Source organism: Oryctolagus cuniculus, chromosome 12, assembly GCF_964237555.1.
Source record: "Oryctolagus cuniculus chromosome 12, mOryCun1.1, whole genome shotgun sequence".
Taxonomy (NCBI): domain Eukaryota; kingdom Metazoa; phylum Chordata; class Mammalia; order Lagomorpha; family Leporidae; genus Oryctolagus; species Oryctolagus cuniculus.
Window position 1 is genome coordinate 17,537,448 of NC_091443.1, and position 24,732 is coordinate 17,562,179.

Genomic DNA, 24,732 nt, shown 5'->3' on the forward strand with positions numbered 1-24,732 from the left:
TGGGATTCTAGCTTGCTGGTCCTGGCCTCCACACCGCCACCATCACCAGCTGGGCTCAGGTCTATCCCTGCAGGCAGCTTCACTCCACCAGTGCAAAAGAGTACAAGCCATGGCCTCTACAGGGGTCCACGGAGACAGGCTGGGGTCCACTCAAGATGGCCGGGAGGGCCTCCACTACCAGGGCGTCTCCGGAGCAGCCACAGGTGCTTCCCTTTCTCCTGGCTCTTCTCTGAGACCCTGCAAGTGAGAAGTCAGAGGCTGACTGCCCCTCAACCCCAAGGGCATGAGGGAGGAAGGGCGGGGGCAGGGGCTTGAATTCCCGGTCTCCTGGGAACACCGCCCACCCCTGCGTCTGACCAGCCTTCCTGTTGGGCCCTCCCTGCCACTCTGGCCACCCTGGCCTGCTGACCAAACCTACAGCCCTCTCAGGTGTGGGGCCCAAGTGGCTGCTCTGGGGAACCTGAGTCTTCCCAAGAACTCTGCTGCTGGATGGAGACCAAGGACACTGAGGGACACAGCAGACGCTCAACAGATGCAGGCTGAATGCGCCAGCAAACTGACTACAGACTGACAATCTGTACAAAATTACAACCAGCCTCACTGAACGTTTACCAAAATAGACAGAGAGACTCGGGTTAGGAACAACACGCAGGGCAAGGTCTGCCCTCTTCAACCCTGGCTGTCATCTGAGGCTTAAAGCAGCTGCCCAAACCCCAACAGATGGCTGCCACTCAGCCTCCAGTCCTGCCCCACTGCAGCCTCGGCCCTGATGCCCACGGGGGCGGGAGCCTGGGGCAGGGCAGTGGGCCAGCCTCACACCTGCACAGCTCATGACGCTCCATGCCATCTGCTCACGTCCGAACACACGTGGACAGGACCGTGACAACCCTGAGATGCCCAGCTCCCGACAACCAGCACACGGGACAGACAGTGTCCTCGGATCACTCCCGTGAGACCTCATTTTGTATTTCTTGTTGATTTCCTTGAGGACTTGGCTTCTCACAAGGGAGAATGCTTAAACATTCATGAATGCAGGCCGTGTGCCCCAGCGGCAGAGCCCAGGGACACCCCTGCCAGCAGCATGGGAGACAGCGGCACCCTTCACAGAAGGAGCTGAGGCCTTTAACCTTTCCCATCTCGTGGGCAAAATCCCTACCGCTGGCCTATCTCTGCAGTCACTGGTATGGCTGGACGCCTGCTTCTATTGTATTTATTATTATTTCTGGAGAGTCTGCTCCTGTCATGCTTCTGTCTCTCTCTTTACTGTCGAGTATTACTCTTTTTCTTATGAATCAAGAGTGTTTTAAATGCAGTCATCCCTTGGTATCCACGAAGGATTGGTTCCAGGACTCCTTCGAATACCAAAATGTGCAGATTCTCAAGTCCCTTATGTAAAACGGCAGAGTTTGTGTATGATCATGCACATCCTAAATACTTTCATCATCTCCAGCTGCCTTACAATACCCAACACTGTCTACGTGATGTGTGAACAGTAGTTACGGTGGGTTGCTGAGAGAAAAATGACGAGAAAAAGGCCTGCACCTGTTCAATGAACACAACTGCTTTTTTCCTGAATATTTCTGATCCACAATTAGTTGAACCCACAGATGCAAAACCAACAGACGGGAGGGGCTGAGCTGAGACCACCGCCCGTTCCCACACACCGCTGTACGCCGGTGCCTGTGCACGGGCTGTGCCTTTCTCACGAGATGAGGGTGTTCGGGGTTTCCTCCAGCTCGCCACACGCAGGCTACCTTGGCTGCTTCTGGAAGTCAGGCCCGTTCCACGCCCACCTTCCCACCTCACCTCTGCCTCTGGATGGCAGCCCCGGCCCCCGCCTCTTGCACAAGCTGTCCTAGCTCCACGTTTTCAAACCTTGAAGTGTCCCAGCAATCTCACTACTTTATTCCAGGAGCGAAGCCAGACACACCCTGACGCCCACGTATCATATTAATCCCAGGTCAGAGGATTTGGGGGGTTAGTTGGTTAGCTCCTGTTGACCAATAACAGTAACAAATGTTGCTATTTTTCAAGAAGCTAATGGAATGAAAGGAAAAAACATTTTATAAATAGCATGATAAATTTAAGTCATTGCAACTCAAGTGATCTAAATTAAGCTTAAAAATGTATTTGGTTAGAAACTGAAAAATCCCACACAAGAGCCTACCTTGGACCCATGCAAATACTGGGGTTGTGCATTTGGCTGTTTGTCTCTTTGAAACTCCTGAGAAAATGGTAATACTGTCCGAACAAACCTAGACAAGAAAGATTAAGAAAAAAAGAAAAGAACCAAATTTAATGATAGTTCTTTAAAATTCAGAACTTTTGTATTAACAATCTATTCAGTCTTCCTCCCAGTTAACCGACATGAGTATCAAACGGGAAAAATCTAGGCAATGAAAAATTACAGAATGAATTAGATGCAAAGATTCTGAAGTACAATAAATACATAGGAAGTTCAGGAGCCAAGGTGACAACACCCAGTATCCTTTTACCTGTAAACACAGCTTCCAAACTGGGACAGAGTTTGGTCCACCTGGGAACAGAATCCTCCTAACCCTAACCCAATCCTCTGATGCCAGGGAGTGAAGGAGCTCACAGCTCCGCGTACTCGTCTGCTGTACACACAGCAGCGACAGCAGCTCGGAGCACAGCAGTGATGCCGCGTGCTCAGATCACCCGTTACGGGTCCACAAGGGACGAGCACGCAAACTCAGGCATTCGTGGCCATACTCAGTGACAGGACTGTGTCCTGAAGACAGGTCAGGGGCCGCTTACAATCAGATAATTAAATTCTCAAGCAGCTACAGCAACCCTGGCTAATGCCTTCAAATCAGAAGGGTTCTCTTGAACGTATAAAACTTTTACGAAAGTGTAATAAAGATACGTGGATTAATATTCTAAGAACTAGATGGATTCATATTATACTTCAGTAAATAAAACATGATGTGACTGCCGCAGCACCAATGGGTCACAAAGTGTGTGCGCCTGGGGGAGAGGCCAGCAGTCTGCAGGGCTGAGCGCGAGTGGATCCCTGCAGATGGGGTGCAGGGGGTGGGAGAGCAGCCGCCAGGCCAGCTTCCCACCAACTGCAGTCGGATCCTGACAACCACAGGCCTACAAATCACCTGAATTCACACCAGGAGAAAACCACACATTTTCCCTTTTGAGTGTTTTTTCAAGGATCTTGGGTTACTGTGCTGTCAGTATGTCAACGTCCCAGGTGTATCACAACACTCCACACTGTATGTGTGTCTGTGTCTATGCATCTGTGTGTCTGCCAGTCGTCCATCTGCTTACCTGTGTCTGCACACGTGTGTGCATATCTGTGTACAGGGTTGTGTGATCTGTGTCTGCGTGTGTATGGCTGTGTGTGCATGTCTGCATGTCCATGTGCTGTGTCCCTACACCTGTTCCAGGCAGAACACTCCATCAGGAGGCACCAATGCTAGGGTAATGTTCGGAGGAGGGAACCCTGTTCCCCAGAGAGTCTAGGTCCTGCTCACACTGGGGATGGCTACCTGCTGGCATCACACCTGTAATGCTGCTGCACATGCCATCAGCCTCCGGCACCTCTGATGGGGACAGGAGAGGACAGAAGAGAGAAAATCACAGCACAAATCACCCGAAGGGAGCTAAACCCCAAAATGAGACGTGGTACTGAGGTTGCAAAAGCCTTGTCTGTGTCTGCCTAACTCCCTGTGATGCTAGTGTCCTTAACCCAATTTGACTCTTGTCTTTACAAGAACAGAAGAGACACAGAGACACAAGGAGGAAGTCATGTGATAGAGACAGAGATGAGAGTGACAGAGTTGTACGCCCAGGCAACCAGGGAATGACAGTTATGACCACAGGCCAGGAAAAGCTAAATCCAGACGCTCTGCAGAGTCTCAGAGGGAACTGGGCTCCACTGACACCTTGGGTTCTGACTTCCGGCCTCTAGAACTGTGAGGGGAATAGATTTCTGTTGTTTGAAGCCACCCAGTGCGTGACACTTCGTTACAGCAGCCATAGGAAGCTAACATGGTGCACGTGCAAGTATTTCCTAGCTTGGACCACCACTAGGGTCTAGAAACAGGGGCATCCTGGGAGCGAGGAGCATACATGGCACCCACAGGCAGTCCCACCATTACCCTTCTGCACTGCAATGACAGCCTCCAAGAGCTGCGTGGGAAAAGTGTAGGTGTGGCCTGGAACATGTCACGTGCAGAAAATCAGGCGGGACTTAAAGAATGACAGAGACACAGACACCAGCCACAGGCACCCAGTGCTCCGAACGGGGCCAGTCTGAGCCACAAAACTCAACTAATGGAAACCACAAAGTATACCCCTGGGCTGGAATCCCGAGTCCCCACAGAAAACAAATATGAGCAGCAGAACGCCAGCCAACACCTGGAGGTGGAATGCAGGAGTCAGACTCACAGCTGCTCCACCATGGTGAAAATAACGGGTCAAAATTCATCAACTCAAGCTACCTCCCACAACGATACACTTAAACAGGAAAGTGGTAAGGGGCCAGGGAGAGCCTGGCAGCCAGCACCTGGCCTGGGGAAGGGAGCTCACAGGCCCAGGCATGGGCTGGTGTTGCCCCAGACCCGTCACTCTGACGACACTCCCTCCAGCGGGTGGTCTCCTGGCCACAAGCCCAACTCTGGTCCTCAGCAAAGTCTGCTGGCCTCTTTCCAAGAGCTGTCACCTGCTACGCTTCTCAGCTGCACAGGTTAAATTCCAGGCAGGGTGCCCACCCTGAGCCATCTCCCAGAGCCACCGGGTATAACCCTTTAACTGGAAATAAGGGCCAAGCAACAAGAAAAGTTCCTTCCTGCCCGACTCCTCAGGGATGGTACTGAGAGTCCAGGCAGCAGGGTTTTGCGTCTTCTCTGGTTTCAGTGAACAGAGCCCTGGTTTAAAATGCCTGTTATAGGAAGGAAATGGGAAACTTCAATGATCTCACTGGGAATATGTGTTTTTTTCTCCTCTACTTTTTTAAAAAAATTATTTGACAGGTAGAGCTACAGAGAGAAAGGTCTTCCTTTCGTTGGTTCACCCCTCAAATGGTCGCTATGGCCAGCGTTGTGCTGATCTGAAGCCAGGAGCCAGGTGCTTCCTCCTGGTCTCCCATGCGGGTGCAGGGCCCAAGCACTTGGGCCATCCTCCACTGCCTTCCCAGGCCACAGCAGAGAGCTAGACTGGAAGAGAAGCAACTGGGACTAGAACCTGGTGCCCATATGGGATGCCAGCGCCACAGGTGGAGGATTAACCAAGTGAGCCAGGGCACCAGGCCCTGGGAACTTGTTTAAAAAAAACAACAACAACAACAACAACAACAACAACAACAAAAAAAAAAAAAAAAAAAAAAACCAGGGGTAATGGAGGTGGAGGTGGGCTCAGGTGAAGCAGAGCTGCTCTGGGGAGGGGACTGCCCCTGTGACGAGCAAGGGTTCCCTGGGAATTGTGTCTCAGGTGTCCTTGGGCTCCGGGCTCCCAGGAGCCTCAGGGCACCGCATGCTGCCTCCTGCCCAACAGGTATATCCTGAGACATCAACGCTTGGATCTCACAGAGAAAGTAGGTGACACACGTCAAACCGGGCTCCGGGTCAGAGCAAACCTGCTTGCCTGTGGGGAGCACCCAATGTGTCCAGGGGTCCAGGCCGGGCAGGAGGCCCCAGTGTGTGGCACTGATCTGCCAGCAGGAATGACCAACACCACAAGGGGTCACAGAGGGTTGAGGCAGAAATGTGTGGTCAAATAAAAGCACCCAGCCACCCCTTCCTGCTGCTGTCAGCTCTGTGCAGACTCGGAGGGCGGGCGCAGGACCTGGCCAGCCCATGTACTGAGCACAGTGAGCAGGAGGGGCAGCCGTGGGCTTGGGCAGAGCGGCCCAGCTGGGAGGACACGGCAGCAGCCTCCACCACGCCTCAGCGCACTGTGCTCCCTCACTAGCCTGGGCTAGACTCTTAACCTGGGGCGGTCCTGGTGCTGCGTGGAGGCAGTCTGGCTGACAACGGGGGATGGGGACCCTGGGGGAGGCCATGACTGCTGCTCAGTCCTGGGACCCAGTGGGCAGCCCCCACCAGGAACAGCCCAGCCCCACAGCTGGGCAGTAGTACAAGGACTGAGGGGAGGGAGGTGGTGAACACCACTCAATGCAGGTACGTCTGAACCCGACAGGCAGCTTAGTCTCCAGGAATGCCCGCAGTCACACACTGGGCCACCCGCACACCATCCGCGGGAAACAGGAGTCACAGCACGCGAGGCTGTGCTTCTGCTGTGGGGATGCAAGCGGGTCCCAGCCCCCAGATTAGGACCGGACACAGCTCCCGGCACCAGACCAGCTGGACGTCCTCACTGCCACGCGGTGCTCAGGCAGCAGGACGCAGCATAGCAGCAAACATGACTGCACGGGGATGGGATGGGGGCGGGGCCGTCTCACAGTCACAAGGTGGGCACCCCCACTCCTGCACACGTGTGAGTGTTGATGCAGGGAGAGGCACGTGTAGCACTGACACGGACGGGCTGGACTCTGTCCCCCACTACATGGTAACTGACACTACATAACAGCACTACATGATAACCTGACAACCCCAGGAACACCTGGAGAGTGGGACCCACGCAGGAGCCACCAACCCACGAAGTGGCCCCCAGTAACACTCCATGTGACCGTGGACTCCCTGATGACCCATGGGAGCGGTCCCAGGAAGCTCAGGGAAGGGCACCGCTGGGGAAAGGCCTTTGGACTGCAGAGAGAGAATGAAGAACGTCTGAGCACTCTCCTGGGAGGATCACTGACGTCAGGACGTCACGCAGGTGCGGCTGAGCCCACGGCGGGGGTGGGGGACAACCACAGCCACCCACCACGACAGAGGAGACGCTGCGAGCCCCAGCCGGGACACAGACGAGTTTTCAGAGCAGCAAGTTGCTGCATCGTCACCATCGCGAAGAGCATGCTGGAGGACAGACACGCTCTACAGGAAACCTCCGGGGATCGATTTCATTCCCCTTCCCTAACACACCTATGGTTTCTGAGTCTTCTACAGTTACGATGTATTATTTAACACGAATATTTTTTCCATCAACTTTTACAAAATACATTTAGGAAGTACCTTAAAAGTGAGTTAGGAGTGGGTGTTTAGCTTAGCAGTAAAGACACCTGCACCCCACATAGGAGTCCCTGGGTTCAGCTCCTGGCTCTGGTTCCTGACTCCAGCTTCCTGAAATGCAGACCCTGGGAGGCAGTGCTAATGGCTTAAGTAATTGGGTTCCTGCCTCCTATATAGGAGACCTGGATTGAATTATCAGCTTCTTACTCTAGCTTAGCTTGGGCCATTGTGGGCACCTAGGGAGGGAGGTAGTGGATGGGAGTCCTCTCGCTCTGGTTCTACCTCTATGCCTGTTAAACAAATAAAAATCATTTTAAAAATTTTAACTGAGTTAAAAAGAAGTGAGTAGTCTTTAAATTTAAAGACTGGTTTCTGTGGAGCACACCCAGCCAGGCCTACGAGGCCTCCTGTGGGTCCGGAGCCACTGGCTCTGGCTGAGACTGGGTGTCAGCTGTGGGGATACTCAGCAGGGCTGCATGGCATAAAAAACTTCAAGACAGGAGCTGCTAGGTGCCAAACACTTAGAAAAAAAATAAGGAAACGGAAAAGCTGGTTGCCTGATTTGATCGCTTTATGCTGTATATATGTGTTGAAATATTACATTGTTCCCTATAAAAATGCCTAGTTATTAACTTTTCTTAAAGATGTATTTTATTTATTTGAAAGGCAGAGTTACAGAGAGAGAGAGAGAGAGAGAGAGATGGAAGAGGCAGAGAGAGAACTTCCATCTGCTGGCTCACTCCCCAAATGGCTGCAATGGCCAGGGCTGCGCCAGGCTGAAGCCCAGAGCCCAGAGCTGCTTCTGGGTCTCCTACATGGGTACAGGGGCCCAGAAACTTGGGCCACCCTCTGCTGCTTTCCCAGGAACATTAGCAGGGAGCTGGATCAGAAGTGGAGCAGCCGGGTCTCAAACTGGAACTCATACAGGGTGCTGGAATCGCAGGTGGCAGCTCAATTGGCTACGCCACAACACCAGCCCCAAGTATTATGTGCTAATAAAAATTTTTAAATAACAGTTAAAAAAAAGAAGTTGCCTGGCAAATGCATCTAGGGCCCAAGCTGTACCCGCAACCCTGACACGCAGGTGTCCTGAAGTGACAGCAGCTGCAGCAGGCACGACTAGACCATAGGACGACCCCTCCCTGCTCAGCCACGGAGCTCAGCCCCCTCGTCTCTTAAGGCAGAAAACCCTCAGTCGAAACATCGGTAGCAATCCAGCCAATACTCTGGGGGGATGTTAAGATTCAGCAGCATGGTAAGGCACTTACTCTTCCAAGTGCTCATTGCACACGTGTGCATGCACACTCATGCACACACAAATGCAGACACAGACTTTTGGAGTGGGGCCAGGTATCTTACGTGGTGCTCCCATTTTCCCATTGCCTCCTGGACTGTTGGTATCTGTGGTGAAGGCTGGTATGTAACACACATACACATACACATACACACACACACACACACACACACACACGTCATAGCACACACACAGACACAGTAGAGCCAGGCCCAGCCCCACAGACCTTTGCACAGTGCATGGAGGCCAGGCCAGAGCCATCCCAGGCCTCAGGCCATATTATGAGACTAAGCCTCATGGTACACCACTGGTATCAACTCTGCCACCCACCAAGCTGGCCACTCAATGTTGTTCAACAGAGCAGTAAAATGGTGGGTGGGTAGGAGGGTGTGTAACTGACCAATCATTCAAACAGCCCGACATTCCAGGGCAGAAACATCAGAGTCACTCGCCACATTCCAACATCAGGCAGACTGAGAACAGGTGCATGCAGCCCTAGCAGCCACTCCCCACGTGCACGGACACTGCACTCTGGGCCACGAGCAAGAGCCCTGGATGGATTGACCTCCAGGCTGTGGCCCTGTCATTCAGTCTCCAGTCTCTACATGCACAACCATGACGACCTGCCCAAGGCTAGCCCAGGGCTATGTACTTGCAAATAAATGGAAGAGACCAGGAGGGCTGGAGGGTCCTGGACATGAGAAATGCAGGGGTCAGAGAGAGATGGGGGAGGGTTCCCCAGATCATCCTTTGCAAGGGCTCTTTGGGGGCGGTGCCCAGAGACGGCTGTAGGGCTGCTCACCGGTTGGTGGAGCCGTTGTAGCAGTAGTTGGGCAGGAAGTCGTAGTTGAGTTCCCAGAAGACGTGGAGGGTGATTCTCCCATAGGGAGCAGACACGTTGTGGTTGGCCTCCCGGAACATAGCGTCAAAACTGTCCAGTGTCAGGTACCTGCTCAGCAGCTTGTGGGTCATGCGGTTGATTTCCAAGAGGCCATCCAGCTCCTAGAGGATCAGAGACAGTGGTGTGAGGACAGAACCGGGACGCGCAGGAAGAGTCACCCACGCCGCTAGGGCCTCCACTCCCCACGCAGGCCTGGGAGTCCCCGGGGGGACCACTGCACAGCGGGGAATTAGACAGCGAGAGACCTGCCAGGTGGCTGCCAGCACGCATAAGCCAAGAACTCGTTATATCGGGCAGCAGCGTCTGGAAGGCGTGAGCCTGCTTCTCAGGACGCCCTCTACGGCCCTCTGTAGCGGCCCCCACACTGCCCACTGCTGCCCTCCAGTCACCCCACAGGCAGTCCACGTGGCGGCGCCACCTCGTCCTACCACCCCTCCCTGCCACGCAGCACCGCCCCAGCCCCGTCCCCACCCCTGCGACACCACAGAGCTGGCGGCTGCTTTTCCGCGGGTGTCTGACTCCGCTTTTTTTCCAAGGCCTGGGGCTACTCAAGAGCAAGCAGGTCACACGTGGCCTCGCACACGCTCATGGCTTTTGCTCAGGAAACTCGCCTAGGTTCACCCAGCGTGGCTCCCAGGGCTAGAACGCGGCTGGGCCCAACTGAGAGGCGCACCAGCTTCCAAAGTCTCCATAGGAAGAACGGCAACACCCATCTCAGTAATCCTGCTTTGTGGCTCGCATGTCAGATAATTTGGGAATATAATCAGGTCACATAAAAGGTCGTCTTTTTTTTCTCTCTCTTTTTTTTTTTTTTCTTTTTGACAGGCAGAGTGGACAGTGAGAGAAACAGACAGAGAGAAAGGTCTTCCTTTGCCGTTGGTTCACCCTCCAATGGCCGCTGCGGCCGGTGCGCTGCGGCCGGTGCACCGCGCTGATCCAATGGCAGGAGCCAGGAGCCAGGTGCTTCTCCTGGTCTCCCATGGGGTGCAGGGCCCAAGCACCTGGGCCATCCTCCACTGCACTCCCTGGCCACAGCAGAGAGCTGGCCTGGAAGAGGGGCAACCGGGACAGAATCCGGTGCCCCCACCAGGACTAGAACCTGGTATGCCGGTGTGGCAAGGCGGAGGATTAGCCTAGTGAGCCGCGGTGCCAGCCGAAAATGTCTTATTGAAATAATTTTTACTTTCCTAGTGTTATTAGTGAATTTAAAATTGCATATTTAAAACATGCTCCTTTGCTCTGCCTTTTAAAATAAACAAATCAGTCTTTAAAAAATAAAATTCTTTTTTATATAAATGATTTATGTATTTTTTTTGAGAGCGAGGCAGAGTTACAGAGAGGGAAGGTGAGGGTGGGGGGGGGGGTGGAGAGCTTCTGTCCACTGGTTCACTCCTCAAATGGCCACAACAGCCTACGCTGCGACAGACCCAAGCCAGGAGCTGGAACTCCATTCCACATGGGCTCCCAGGTGGGTGGCAGGGCCTAAGTACAGAGACACAGAGAGAACTTCCATCTGCTGTTTACGCCCCAAATGGCCCTAATGGTCAGGGCTGGGCCAGGCCAAAGCCAGGAAGCCAGGAGCTTCATCTGGATCTCCCACCCGGGTGGCAGGGCCCGAGTATTTAGGTCTTTTCTGTTGCTTTCCCAGGTGCAATAAAAGGGAGGTGGATCGGAAATGGAGCAGCCGGGACTTGAACCCGTGCGTACTATGCCACAATGCTGATCCTAAGATCAAATTCTTAAAAAAAATTTTTAAATGTCTATATGTCTATTAGACAGCTCTAGCCTGAGTCAAAAGCCTTGATCAAAATCATTGCTCATCAGTGACAATGGAAGTATCAGGGCCCTGCACCAGTGTCTGCTTTGAAGAAAGGTGGCCACGGTCTCAGCCTGTTTGACCCTGGAGAAGAACACAGAAATGCCTACATGGGCACGGGCTGTGCCCGACGGTGCCGAAAGGCCACCTGCTGAGGCCTCCCCTGCTCCCCAGGCTGAAGCCTGTTCCCCAGCCCCGCGCCATCCTCCTGGAGTCCCTGCTGTGTGCTACCATCTGTCTGCGCCTGTGCTCTGGGAAGAGCAATCTGGCCGGGTACAAAATCCTTGCTTCACACCCTCTACAGGCTGCTGGCCAGCACTGAAGACAGTCGGATTTCTCTCCCTGACTGCTCCGTTTAGACAGGCCAAGGCTTTTTCCTTCCTTCAAGTCCATTACTTCAACTGCATCACTTCGCAGTGTGGGCCACTGTGGGGCAGTTTTCTCAGGGATGCAATGCTGCTGTTAATATACACAGACGCTCCTCCACTTACGATCCATTTACATCCCAATAACCCTGTCATGAGCTGAAAATACTCTACGCATCAATACATTGAATACACCTAACCTAACACCCGTCACGGCTTAGCCTAGCTGTCCTTAAATGTGCTCAGAACACGTCTATCAGCCCACAGTTGGGCAAAGTCATCCCACACGCAGCCTATTTCATAACAACATGTGGAGTTCCTTTTGTACTTCTCTGAACAGTGAGAACCAGAATGGGGTGTGGACACGCTCTCGCACCACCGGAAAGTCAGAAAATTGTTGTGGGTCCACCGTAGGTTGGGGACCATCTGTACTTTCGTGTTGTCTTCTATTTTATCAACGTTTTCTTAAAATACAAGTTTTGACCTTTGTTCCACTCGGTTGCTTTGGTTTTCTTTTCCAGGGACCTCTATGATATGTTATGTTCGCTCTTCCTTGTTTGTCTTCTACATCACTTTCTCTCAAATCCTTTTTGATATTTCTTTTTCCTGTGAAATGTTTTTTATTTATTTGAAAAGCAGAGAGACCAAAAAAGAGATTTTCCATCTGCTGGTTCACTCCCCAAATGCCCACAACAGCTGCGGTTGGACTAGGCTAAAGCTAGGAGCCAAGAACTCAGGTCGGCGGCAGGGACCCAGGTACCTAAGCCATCATCTGTTGCTTCCCAGAGTATACACTAGCAGTAATCTGGCTCTGAAGAGGAGTAGCCAGGACTCAAACCAGACACTCTGATGTGGGATGTGGGTGCCCCAAGCAGCAACTTAACCACTGTGCCACAAAGCCCACCCTCTGCTTTTTTATTTTTCTAAAGTCATCCATTACCTTCCCATGTTGACTTCACCTATGAAATTATGTTTTTAATTTTTTCATGAGTTTCAGCATCTGTCTTTTTAAAATTATCTTTTCTCCAATGACTATATTTCTAGGTTTTAAAAACTTCCGACTTATGCTTTTCTTTCTTCGCAACCACTGCTTTCGCCCCTTGTTTGACCTTGTGATCATGTTATGGCTTCCTGGGTTTCATGGGCTCCTTTCTGACCTGCTTTTGCTGTCTGCAGGGGTGCCGTTGTTGCACTTACATTCTTTTTTTTATTATAATGCAGTTAAACAGGATTGAACCATGACCTTTACAGGTGTCTCAACCTTTTAATGAAAGGAGCTCTTCCATGCTTCTGAGGCCACGGCAGCTATTTCCACCTCTGTGACTCAGGTCATCACGTCTCGTGCTTTGTGCGATGCCTCCTGGGCTCTCCTCCCCTAATCCGGTCTGAACTTTCCTTCAGCCCATCCTCCCCAACCGTATCAGGTGTTCCCAGCAGTGCCTCCGGTGCACTTCCTTGTCTTGGAAGGGAATTTTGATTTTTTGGATTCTGGATTTGCAGGGCTGACAGTTCCAGCACCAAGAAGCCGTCCCTCACCTCCAGAAGTGACTCTCTGTGGGCTACGAACAACAACTGGGATCGACACCACCAGACCAGGCTCCCTGAATCCAATGGGGCCAAGGAGGGCGCAGCAAAGTGGCTCCCCAAATGGTTTGACCCAGAGAGATGGGTGTTGGCTCACGGATCCTGGTGCCCATGCAGCCAGAATGGACAGTCAGCTTTCAAAAGTCTTAACCGATCTTCACCAGTAGGAAGGCTCTAGGTCCTCCAGACGAAGTCTGGCCAGAATCAGGAAACACTGCTGTTCCCATCAAGGACCCAGAGCTCCTTGACGGGAGGGGAGGCAGAACCGTGTGACATTAAGAAAGCACACACTGTAAACCCTCCGCCCAGGCTGCCCTGCTCTGACGGGCACAAGGCCATCTATCGCAGTGAGAACAAGGGAGACAACCAGACCACTCTGGATTACTGGACGCTGGCACTGAACTGATGTTAACGCTTGAAGATCTAAAGCTACCAAGGTGCGATACTCAGGTGGCTGACGGGGCTCTGGCTGGTCCACCTTACAGAGCCCGCGCTGGGGCGACATCCCTAGTTCCAGAATCTACAGCTGTCAACGTTCTTGCATGGCAGGCAGGCATCTTCTACGCGCACTGAAGCGTCTCTGTCATTGTATCTTCAGACAAGGCCTCTGTGGCACCTTCTCTCTCATCTCCTGTAACTCCCATCCCACGTCAGATCTTCTTACTGTTTTCCACGTTCCTTATGCTGGTTCTGTCTCATCCATTCTTAATTTTCTCTGTTCCCTAGTTTAGACATTTTTCCAATGTCCTGTTTTTCTGTTCCTGAATCCTGTCCTCTCCATAATTTAAATTCCCATAAACTCATCAAGAACATGACGTTCTTTAATTCTAGAATATCTAAATGATTCTGTTACAGTTTCTGATTCTCTGCAGAAACTCTCCTCCTCTTCATCTCTTTTTGCCACCTGTTCCTCCAACTTCCGTAAGTACCAACCTCACTGGGGGTGAAGCATCTGTTTCCAGAGAGAGCACCCCTGCTTTCTCTTACGAGAAACATAACTGGAGCCTGAGCCCAGCAGGTGTCTGACCCTCAGCACAAAGAGATAGTGGGAAATTCTGCTCGGCTTTTGGAGGTTTTACTGCCTAGATGCCAGAATCCAGTAGATTCCCCCAAGGGGACCCAGCCATGTGTTGCGGTCCTATCCAGTTTGTAGCCTCACCATTAGAGGCCTCACAACTGCCTGAGCTCTGTTCTCATTCTGTTCCCCGAGTAGCTTCTGATGCCTGAGCCGAGGTCAGATTCCCACCAGCTGGCCCACGCCAAGAGTCGGCAGACACCCCATGGAAAAGCAGCTTTAAACCCTGCACTCTTGGCTGGGAGGTCTGCCCTCTCTGGAACTGTAGTTTCTGAATCCTCGTGGACTGATGTGGGCGAGTGTTCCCACTGTATTACTGTTCGTTATTCAGCCTGTCTGGTTGACTTCAACAGGACTGCTGGCCTGCTGGGGGCCACTGTACCCTTTCCTGAGTCAGTCTGTAAAGTCCCACGGGGGCACCTTCCGCCCTTCTTCTCCGTAACGAAGTTCACCTCAACAGCAAGATTACTTTCCCTTCTTCTCCAGTTTAAACATGCTCGTCTCTTCTGTTCCCATGGACTTTCCTCTTTTTATTTTTCTCTTTCTTGCTTTTGAAAAAATCCCACGCAGTTCTGTTTAGTACTGACCTGGAGCACTTTTGGCATCCTGACAGGGTTAGTCCTCCCTCAGTACCTTTCCAAAATCAGAGTGGCACTTGATCATCTTGACAGGTTATTAAGAAGAAAAAACTTTAGGATTATTTTACCAAATTCTATATATAGTACATAGAATCTAGCAGAAACTGCATCAGCTCTACAGACTAGTTGGGAACCTAATCTTTACTACTAGTCCTTCCAGCCAAGAAAATGCTTTTTTTCAATGTATTCAAACTATCCTGTATTGGAGCCTGTGAATTTCACTGTATAAATTCTATCACATAAGGCTCACTTCAAAAAATATACATCTTTTTTGTGATTATCATCATAGTTAAATTTTTTTTCCCTTTTAGCTCATGACTACTAAAATATGAGAATGTTATTGAATTAAGCAGTATGCTACTTTAGGTATCATTTTTAGGTATAATTTAGTCAAGGACTTCCTTGAAGTCCATTTAGAATTGTGACTACTCAGAGAAGATACTTGGAAATATGCCAAGCACAATCAGTGCTTATGTTTTACAGTCTACACAAGAGCTGGACATACTGATATTTTTCAGTAAGGACAACAGTATATCAGTGCCGGCACTTACAACTATTGATGTTAAGTCTTCACTTTCAAATCGCCCAATTGCCAGCTCCAGAGACTTATACATGGCTGCTGAGACTCGCTGAGTAATCAGACGATTGAGGTCTATGGACCGGCCCAGGAGCTGGGGGAGAGAAGGGGATGGGCATCAGGACTAGTAAACATGAAAACCTTAGGAGCAGCAAACAGCAAACAAACAAGCAGAAAAGAAAAAAATCTCCCTGCAACTATTTCAAACAATAAGCAAAGTTTACTCATAGAAGGATATGGTAGAAATTTTTAACATTTCAGCCAAAATTAAAAATTTAAGTACCAAGAGCAAACGTATGAACTTTCCTGGAGTGAAACTTATAAAGTTTTATTTATTATTTGAAAGGCAGGGGAGGGAGTGAGGGAGAGGGAAGGAGAAAGAACTCTTCCATCTATTCATTCACTCCCCACAGCCAGTGCTCGGCCAGGCCGAAGCCAGAATCCGGGAACTCCATCCAGGTCTCCCATGTGGGTGGCAGGAAGCCAAGTATCTGAACCATCATTGCTGCATTCCAGGGGTGTGCATTAGCAGGAAGCAGGGTAAGAAGTGGAGTGAGAGGCCGGCGCCGTGGCTCAATAGGCTAATCCTCCACCTTGCGGCGCCGGCACACCGGGTTCTAGTCCTGGTTGGGGCGCCGGATTCTGTCCCGGTTGCCCCTCTTCCAGGCCAGCTCTCTGCTATGGCCAGGGAGTGCAGTGGAGGATGGCCCAGGTGCTTGGGCTCTGCACCCCATGGGAGACCAGGAAAAGCACCTGGACCCTGGCTCCTGCCATCGGATCAGCGCGGTGCGCCGGCTGCAGCGGCGGCCATTGGAGGGTGAACCAACGGCAAAAGGAAGACCTTTCTCTCTCTGTCTCTCTCTCTCACTGTCCACTCTGCCTGTCAAAAAAAATAAATAAATAAAAATAAAAAAAATAAAAAAAATAAATAAAAAAAATAAAAAGAAGTGGAGTGAGAGTTAAACTACACACAGTGATAGGGATATGGGCGTCCCAAGAAGTGGCTTAACTGCTGTACCGTGTGATGTCTGCCCTTGCAGGTGAAACTCCTACAGGTCTTTGCTTGCACCTTTTGCATTGAACTGACTCCTAAACCACGGGCAGAAACCCCTAGTCCCACCAGAGACCCTGGAGAACCCGGATCTGCCTGTTGACACCGCTCATGATGGAGTTCATGAGCATCTCTCGTCACACGGCGCGGCCTGCGTATGTCTGACTTTTTACAGGTGTCACGGTGACAAATAAGAGAAACTCACTTCACCTTTATTTCAGAGTCCCAAGAACTTACCTGCTCCTCAATAACATCAACATGTGGCAAAGCGTCAGGGAGATATGTCCCAAAATGTAACGGAGGTGATCTGTAGATAGACTAGAATTTCCCTGTATTTTCCACATTTTCTTTCTGGTATATGTGTGTAGAATGTGTAAATTTGAAAAAAAAAAACAAACAAACAAACAACAAAAATTTGGGGTTGGTGCTGTGGCATAGAGGGTAAAGCCCCCACCTGAAGCACTGGCATCCTATATGGGCACCAGTTCGAGCCCCGGCTGATCCATTTCTGATCCAGCTCCCTGCTAATGTACCTGGGAAAGCAGTGAAAGATGGTTCAAATATGTGGGCCCCTGCACCCATGTGGGAGACCCGTAAGAAGCTATAGGCTCCTGGATTTGGATTGGCTCAGCTCCAGCCATTGTGGCCATTTGGGGAGTGAACTAGCAGATAGAAGACCTCTCTCTCTCTCTCTCTAACTCTATGTTTCAAATAAAATAAATAAATCTTTAAAAAATTTATCTATTTCTTATTATTGAAAAAATTTTAAAATTAGAGGGGCAGAGACAGAGATAAAGAGAGTTTCCATCTGCTGGTTCACACCCAAGTGCCTGTAACAGCCAGGGGACCGACGCTGGAGCCAGGAACTTAATCCAGGTCTCCCACGTGGTTGGTAGGAACTCAATTACTTGAGCCATCAACACTGCCTTCCAGGATCTGCATTAGCAGGAAGCTGGAATCAGGAATCAGAGCTGGGAACGGAACCCAGGCATTCTGATGTGGAATACTGGCATCTTAACACTAAGCTAAATGCCCGCCTCAGCACTACGGGTCCTCAGATTCTTCCTACCGATCACGAGGAAGCTTCTCAGTGACATTCTAACCTGATAGGCGTGTCTCACCTTCATTCTCTCAGAGCTCTGGCTTGGACTCCCACAGAGGGCCTGACCTCTCTGGGCCACACCTGCCCCTGGGAACCAGCGTGGCGACAGGTTGTAGAGAGCTGCAAGTCTTCCCTTGTTTGAGGTTATCCAACAGAAATTGCCTTTGGAAGCTTTTCACCGTGTAGAAGTGTTCACACAAATAACATACTGATACCCACTGCAGGCGGTCGTCACAGAGAGCCCCACTGTTCCCCACACACGCCGGAGGTTTCCACAGAGGCTGCTGCCTCACCTGCACATGCCTCTGTTTCAGCAGCGTCTCATAGCGGTTGGATGGCGGGAGGTGGATCGTGGCACCCTGGTTCTTGCATTCCGATCGTAATCGTTTATCGAGAAGTAAACTAGAAGACAGGTCATTTCCACTCATTGTAAAATTCAATAGAAATGTCAGATTAAACGATCCAAGATTTCGTATCAGAATCACAAACCAGATACTCACCTTCCTGCCATAACCTTATAATATGCAAATATCTGGTCAGCCAGCTTGTAAACAAATTGGTCAAAACATAGATTCACCTGAAGAAAAAAAAGTATGCATTAGATTTCAATTCCCTAAACCAAGATCAAATAATGCAATTTTAAAAAATGCAGTTTTTGAAAATTTTAATTAATTTAATTTTTTATTTGAAAGACAGAGACAAACGCCAAATGCCTGCACCAGGCTGAAGCCAGGAGTCTGGAACTCAGTCTGGGTCTCCCACATGGGTGGCAGGGACCCAAGTACTTGAGTCAGCATCTGATGCTTCCCAGGGGAGTGGATCAGAAGCAGAGTAGCTGGGACTTGAACGGGCACTCGGAGATGGGCTGTGCTTAACCCTGCTGCACCAAATACTCACCCCCACCCCAACAAAAGTCTCCTAGGTAATAAACTGAGGCTCTTCTTAAAAATAAACTAGAAATAACCTCACTGTCCAACAAGAGCTCCTTAATTCAGTTACGGTGTGATCACCACACAGCCACTGAAAATTACATCAGGGCCGTTCTTACTAAGAAAAACAAACTCCCCTAAATGCACAAGAGTATGGAAAAGTCTCTCCTTCACCACACGCTCTCACGGGTTCATGTGCATCTGGGATCCCCAGACAGGCAGCTCCTGCCTGCAGCCATGCTTCCTGGGAGCCACGGCCTGAGGGAGGGAGCTGGGTGGCACTGGGTGTGACCTTGGTCAGGAGATATCCCCAGACCTGAACTCTCAAGTGCAGATGAGCCTGGCCCCACCCACTGAATCACCGTGAAAATGTGCTCAGAGGCAAGGAGACAGGGAAGCAGGGGGCCCGTGCGCAGAGCCTGGAGGGACATGTCTGCCCTTTGTCCGCCCCCACCTCCAGGGCACTGGGCCAGTTCCCGAGGAAGTACTTCTAGGTTTTCATGAGGACGCGGAGCAGTCCTAGTTGCACTCAGCAATTTTTTTGAGGTTTAAATTCTCTTTTATCTTAAACCAGAGAATACGGCTCATCTCCGCAGCTGTGTGGATGCTGACCAGGCAATTTCCACCACTTGTGGGAATTTGTCCTCAGCAATTCAGCGCAAATCAAAAATTACGTTCCTAGAATTTTGTCAAAGTACTATTAGGGAACCAAAAAAGCAAAGACATAAAATCGGGGTTGGTTCACTGCAAAGATCACGTTCCTCAGAAAACAGGGGACCCAGAAACTGCCAAGTGTCCAGTGGGGACGCACATCCTACCTTCACCACGTGTGCAGACAGAGGAACTCGCACAAAACGCCTGTTCCACTGTTGAAACTGCTTTGTGGTTGTGGGTGTTTAGTTACTAAGCTTGCATCCCACACCACACTGCCTGGGTTCGATTCCCGGCTCCAGCTCCCAACTCCCCTGGCAGGTAGCAGTGAGGGCTCAAGTCACTGAGTTCCTACTGTCCACAGGAGAGACCTGGACTGAGTTCCTAGTTCCCTGTCCTTTAGTAGGAATCTGGGGAGTCAATCAGAGGTTGGGAGCCCTCTGTCTTGTCTCTTTCTCAAATAAATAAAAAACAATTAAATTTTTTTTTTTTAAACTGCTGTTTTAAAGTTTAACTCCATTAAAACTCAGAGAAAGCCGGCGCCGCGGCTCACTAGGCTAATCCTCCACCTGCGGCGCCGGCACACCGGGTTCTAGTCCCAGTCAGGGCGCCGGATTCTGTCCTGGTTGCCCCTCTTCCAGGCCAGCTCTCTGCTGTGGCCAGGGAGTGCAGTGGAGGATGGCCCAAGTGCTTGGGTCCTGCACCCCATGGGAGACCAGGATAAGTACCTGGCTCCTGCCATCGGATCAGCGTGGCGCACCAGCCGCAACACGCTGGCCGCGGCGGCCATTGGAGGGTGAACCATCGGCAAAGAAAGACCTTTCTCCCTGTCTCTCTCTCACTGTCCACTCTGCCTGTCAAAAAAAAAAACCAAACAAACAAACAAAAAAAAACTCAGAGAAAAAGGAAATTTAATTAAAGGAAGTTAACAGGATTGGCAGTGTCTGGGCTTTTACCTCTGCCTCGATTTCGTCGTAGAGAAACTGCTTGTTGAACCTGGTGAGCGCGTAGTGGGCACTGTCGTTGTACAGGTCCAGGGAGTAGAGGACGTACCTGCAGAGGGTGGTGGGTGGCGGTCACTCCCCAGCTACCCCCCGATGGACACGGAGCCCTCAGCCTCCTACTCCACAGGAAATGTCACTGGCGTTTTCTCCCTCCCACGAGAGAAACACAAGTTTTGGCTCCAGACACCAAAGCGTGTTCCTGCTAGGAGCCCCTGGGGGCCGCACCTGCAGAGACCAGCACATCCACCTAGGCCTGGGAACGCAGGAGGAGGGCCTGGCCGCCGTGCCCGAGGGAGGGGCACGCTCACTAAGGCCACGCCCACACAAGGCATCGCTAGTCACGCTTCAAACTTCTCACCACAGCCTTCACGTTTCTCTTCAATGACGAAATCAAGTTTTCTTATTTTAAGAATGAACTATATGACTTAAGAGCAAAGACAAAGGAGGATCCCACATCTCCCGCTGACCACAAGTACAGCACTGGGCCTGTGGCCAGAAGAAGGCTCACCTCCCAGGAGCGGCCGGAGGCCTTGGGTGGCCGCCAGTGCAGGGAGAAGCCGTGTGGGCAGGTGAGTCCAGGCGGTAAAGAGGCCCCAGCCTTGGGGAAGGCCCTGCCCTGCAGTTCTGGCTCCTTGTGCTGCCCCTAACACTGGAACAAGCTGCTGGCCAGTCTGCGCACACAGAAGCTGTGGCCACCCCACTGTGGAAGGCGACTATTCTGTGACTGTCACCCAGGCACTAGGAGGGACTTGTGACGGGGACACACAAGTGTCCCTGGGCTGGTCCCCACTGTTCACCACAAGGCACTTCCCGTTTGATGGCTTTCCCTCCCATGGACGTCACACTTCATCCTGGCCCACAGTCCCCCGAAACAGCTCTTCAACCTGCACCTCCTCTGCCAGTTTACTGTGGGTCAGAGGCTGTGGCCTCTGGCTGTGGTGGAAGGGCGAGACTAAGCCAGGATGCCCACCCTGCAGCCCTCGGTGCGCCTGGCATGGCCACACACCAACGGCCCATGTGCAAGGCCCAGGCCCATCTTATCTCCCTGATCCGGGCTGTGTGCCCAGGATCTTGCCCGGCACTCAAGTGAGACAGCAACTCAACCTGTTCTGCCTGAGCTTGAGATTCCAGTCTGAAGCCAGGAAACCGGCTACCTGTGTTACCAGGAAACACGACTGCAGATGACATGTGAGAAAGCAGTCCAGCGTCCCTCATCTACTTCCCGGGTCCCCACTGCCTCGCAGGACCCCCAGGGACCATGAACAAACGCCCAAGACAGGCCCCGCAGGAATGCTCACTCCATCATGGACGCCTCCTTGGTCTCCAGGATGTGGTCGGTGAGGATCCAAGGCATGGACATCTCAATGGGGAACTGGATCCTCCTGCCCATGGTCAGCTCCAGGAAGAACTCTCGGAACCACAGCTGTGAGAGGTCACAGCACTGCTGCAGTGTTTCTTGAGGGGTTCAAAGGACACCACGTCATCTTCCACACACAGGCAGAGATTTAGCAGAGAACACATGGGGAGGGCTCTGAGCCGGGCGACGGCTCTGCTGCGCTCAGCCTGGAGCCATGCAGCATGGACAGGAGCGGGGAGGGGACGCCGAGTACCTCCCAGCAGGGACAGGACCAGCACGCGTGTGGCCGCCGGGGCCGCCACATGGACCCTGTGCGATCTGAGCAGTCAGTGTCCACCCACCAGCAGGGACCTCACCAAACCTGTAAGGCCCCTGGCGGGATCAGGGGAAAATGTCCTTTTTAAAAGGAGAAATGAAAACAAGCTGACAGGTTGAGCATTCCTTATCCGAAACTCTGAAATCCTGAATGCCCCCCAACTGAAACTTTTCTGAGTGTCGTTGACCCTACTCCTCAGGTGGAAAATTCCACACCTGATCTCACGTGACGGGTTGAAGTAAAAATGCAGGGCACTGAAAATATGGAAAATTCTGAGAAATGCATTGCTAGGCAACCCTGTCACAGTGCAAAAAAATCGAAGTGTGCACTTACTCAGACGGACAGGCACAGTGTCACGAGGTGACAGAGTTGTCTGGGACCACTGTTCTATACGTGGTCAGCCACGGCCTGCAGCACCACATGGCACATGTCTGGACAGAGTCACCCTTCGGCTCTCTGTACGAGGTATACGTGATACATAAGTGAATTTTGTACTTAGACTTGGGCCTCATTCCCAAGCTATCTCATTATGCCTATGCAAATATTCCAAAGTCCAAAGCGGGGGAAAAAACCTGAAACACTTCCGGGCCCAAGCATTTGGATAAGGGATACTCAACCTGTACTTCATTTTCACTTGGAATAAAACCAATGGCTGGGCAGCTGGGATATAGCACTACATGCACACTCTGAGGGGGTCCGGCTAATGCAAAAACAGAGGCACATTTGCAAAAAAAAAAAAAAAAAAAAATCCACCCTTTCACAGAGTTAACAGCCAAAGCATTACTGTTTACCCAATACTGCAGCACCCCCAGCCAAGACGGACAGGCCTCCTGCTCTGAGCAAGAGGCGGTGGCAAGGGAGTGGACATGGACGTCTCGATGAGGACATAGGCAGACACACGGAGGGTGGGGGGCACAGCCACTAGTGCCTGGTTAAGGTGGCTGGGCATCGCCTGCAGGGGACACCTGTCACCTTTCCAAACATCAATGCCCACAGAAGCCATTTCTGACAGGTATCAATGCCTGGGTTGTGATCAAGAGGTTGGATTCCATTTACCTGTTTTTCTGACCCCCAGGTAGCAAAAAGACTTTGTGTTCATCTTGCAAGGCCAGTCACGGCCGTGAGCTCTCACCCGTCTAAAGGCCACACCTCATGGAGGCCAAGGTCAAGGCCAGGGCTGGTGAGGGAGTAGGGGGGAGCCTCAGGACACAGGGCCATCGCCACGAATGTTAGGACGCGTCACCACCTGGGGGCACGACAGGACCGGAGCAGGGAGCGGTCAGGCAGGCGGAAGCATTCTAGGGTGTTAGCGGTGTTAGAACATGCCAGGCCGGACGCCGCTCGGCAGTGTCTCTTACCACTGAAATTTATCAAGTGAGTGTAGAAGAAGGACTCGCGATGAAATTTTTCTATGTCCAATATGGTGGGCCCCTCAAGGCTACTTCTCAGGGTTTTCTTGGAACCACTTTTGTCTGCAATGAGGGACTCTAGCATGGTTCTCACCATGTAAAGCTGCATTATCCAAGGAAACGTTTGTAGGGGAGAAAATACACACGGTACATTAGTGATGCCCAACGCGGAGAACCCGCCAGAGAAGCCTGCTCCGCCGCGCGCCAGCAGGAGCCGGGCCCTGAGCCGCACACCCGAGCCGGGCCCCGGCTCCTCCGAGGGGGTCTGGGTGCCCATCTACGCGGCTGAGTTGCTGCTGCTTTGGGGGAAAGAACCACTTGGAGTGGAGCAGTCCAGCTCCGAGCCACAAACATCAACGAGAAAAACAAACGTTGTCTTACCACCAAAGGTTAAGAGAGGCGGATAGGTGTACGACTGCCTCAGAAACGCGTTTACCACATGCAAGAGCCTTTCCATGCCCAGAGACTTGAGCTGCCTGAGCAGCTCGGCAGAGCTCAAGGACTCGGCCATGGTGCGCACCAGGTAGAGCTAGACACGGACAGACAAGGAGGGAGAGGCGGAGAGAGCCGTTAGTCACACGACACACAGGCCCCGGGCAGGGGACACGCGGACAGACGCGCAGGACGCGGGCCAGGAGGCTTCCTACGGCGCCAGCAACATGCTTAGCTGGTCACTTTCTAAAGGACGGAGGACGGGAGATTTAAAAGCCTCCAAGGCAGAGGCCAGGGAGAAGTACCAGGCCCCAGCACGGGAGGAGAGAAGCAGAGAGCGAATTAGAGCAGGTGGGAGAGGACAGGTGCATCAGGGCCGGCCCATATCAGGGGCGGCCTGCACACGCCGAGCTAGAAGGCAGGGCTTAGGATTTCCCAGCTTCTCTGATCCTTGGGAATGCTCATTTGTCGACTCAATGCAAAAATTACTGTCACAGAGACACCCAGGAAGAAAGACAGAGTAAGTGGGTACACATAGACGACCCCAGTATTTTGGGGACAGCAGCTGAAGTGGAGTCAGATTTGCTCCTGAGTGCAAAGGAACACATCAGAATGGCAGAGCTGTCTCAGGCAATGTTCAGGTCCACATGGAGGGGGACAGAGGAGTGGCAGACAAGACACACACAGGACTGGATTCGCCCCAGCAGAAGATGGCAATGCCCTTGTCGTTTTACCCCTGGTTCTGTCTGCCCTGTCCACCCCCAGCTCAGGACAGCCCGCCCCTAACCCCCGCGCCCGGCACAGGGGACAAGAACCTGCGTGCTGGAGGGTCCCACGGCGCGCCGTGGCACTTTGATGTCAAAGCCACTCTTGGGGTCCTTCTCGCCCCGCAGAGCCGGGTCGTTGAAGGGCTCATGCCCTGTCTCCCAGTCACACACCGTCTTCCTGATGGCCTGCAGGACACTGAACAGCCCTGGCCAGTTACCACCGAAGCACCAAGTGCTGAGACCCCTGAGGACAATCACAGCCTCTCCTCCCCTCACAAACAGGCTCTGGGAACAGCCAACGCAGACAGAAATCCCCTGGGGCAGGGAAGAGTAGAGCGGAGCATGAAATTTTAAACAGAGATTA

The 24,732-nt window shown here is 51.9% G+C and overlaps 1 protein-coding gene across 2 annotated transcripts in view; it reads right to left on the minus strand.

Moving 5' to 3' along the window:
• The window catches only part of CYFIP1 (cytoplasmic FMR1 interacting protein 1), a 99,934-nt gene that overhangs the window by 20,736 nt on the left and 54,466 nt on the right, over positions 1-24,732 (minus strand). Inside the window, exons 15-23 of one of the 2 annotated variants that reach the window (XM_051822213.2) lie at positions 24,417-24,564; positions 23,119-23,272; positions 21,386-21,542; positions 20,040-20,136; positions 18,004-18,080; positions 17,797-17,905; positions 15,325-15,444; positions 9,197-9,396; positions 2,168-2,255 (exon numbers count right to left, since the gene is read on the minus strand). In XM_051822213.2, the coding sequence (XP_051678173.1) occupies positions 2,168-2,255; positions 9,197-9,396; positions 15,325-15,444; positions 17,797-17,905; positions 18,004-18,080; positions 20,040-20,136; positions 21,386-21,542; positions 23,119-23,272; positions 24,417-24,564 (1,150 nt within the window). Of the gene's footprint in view, positions 1-2,167; positions 2,256-9,196; positions 9,397-15,324; positions 15,445-17,796; positions 17,906-18,003; positions 18,081-20,039; positions 20,137-21,385; positions 21,543-23,118; positions 23,273-23,550; positions 23,699-24,416; positions 24,565-24,732 lie in introns of both variants that reach the window. The other variant, XM_051822214.2, reaches the window with a different exon arrangement.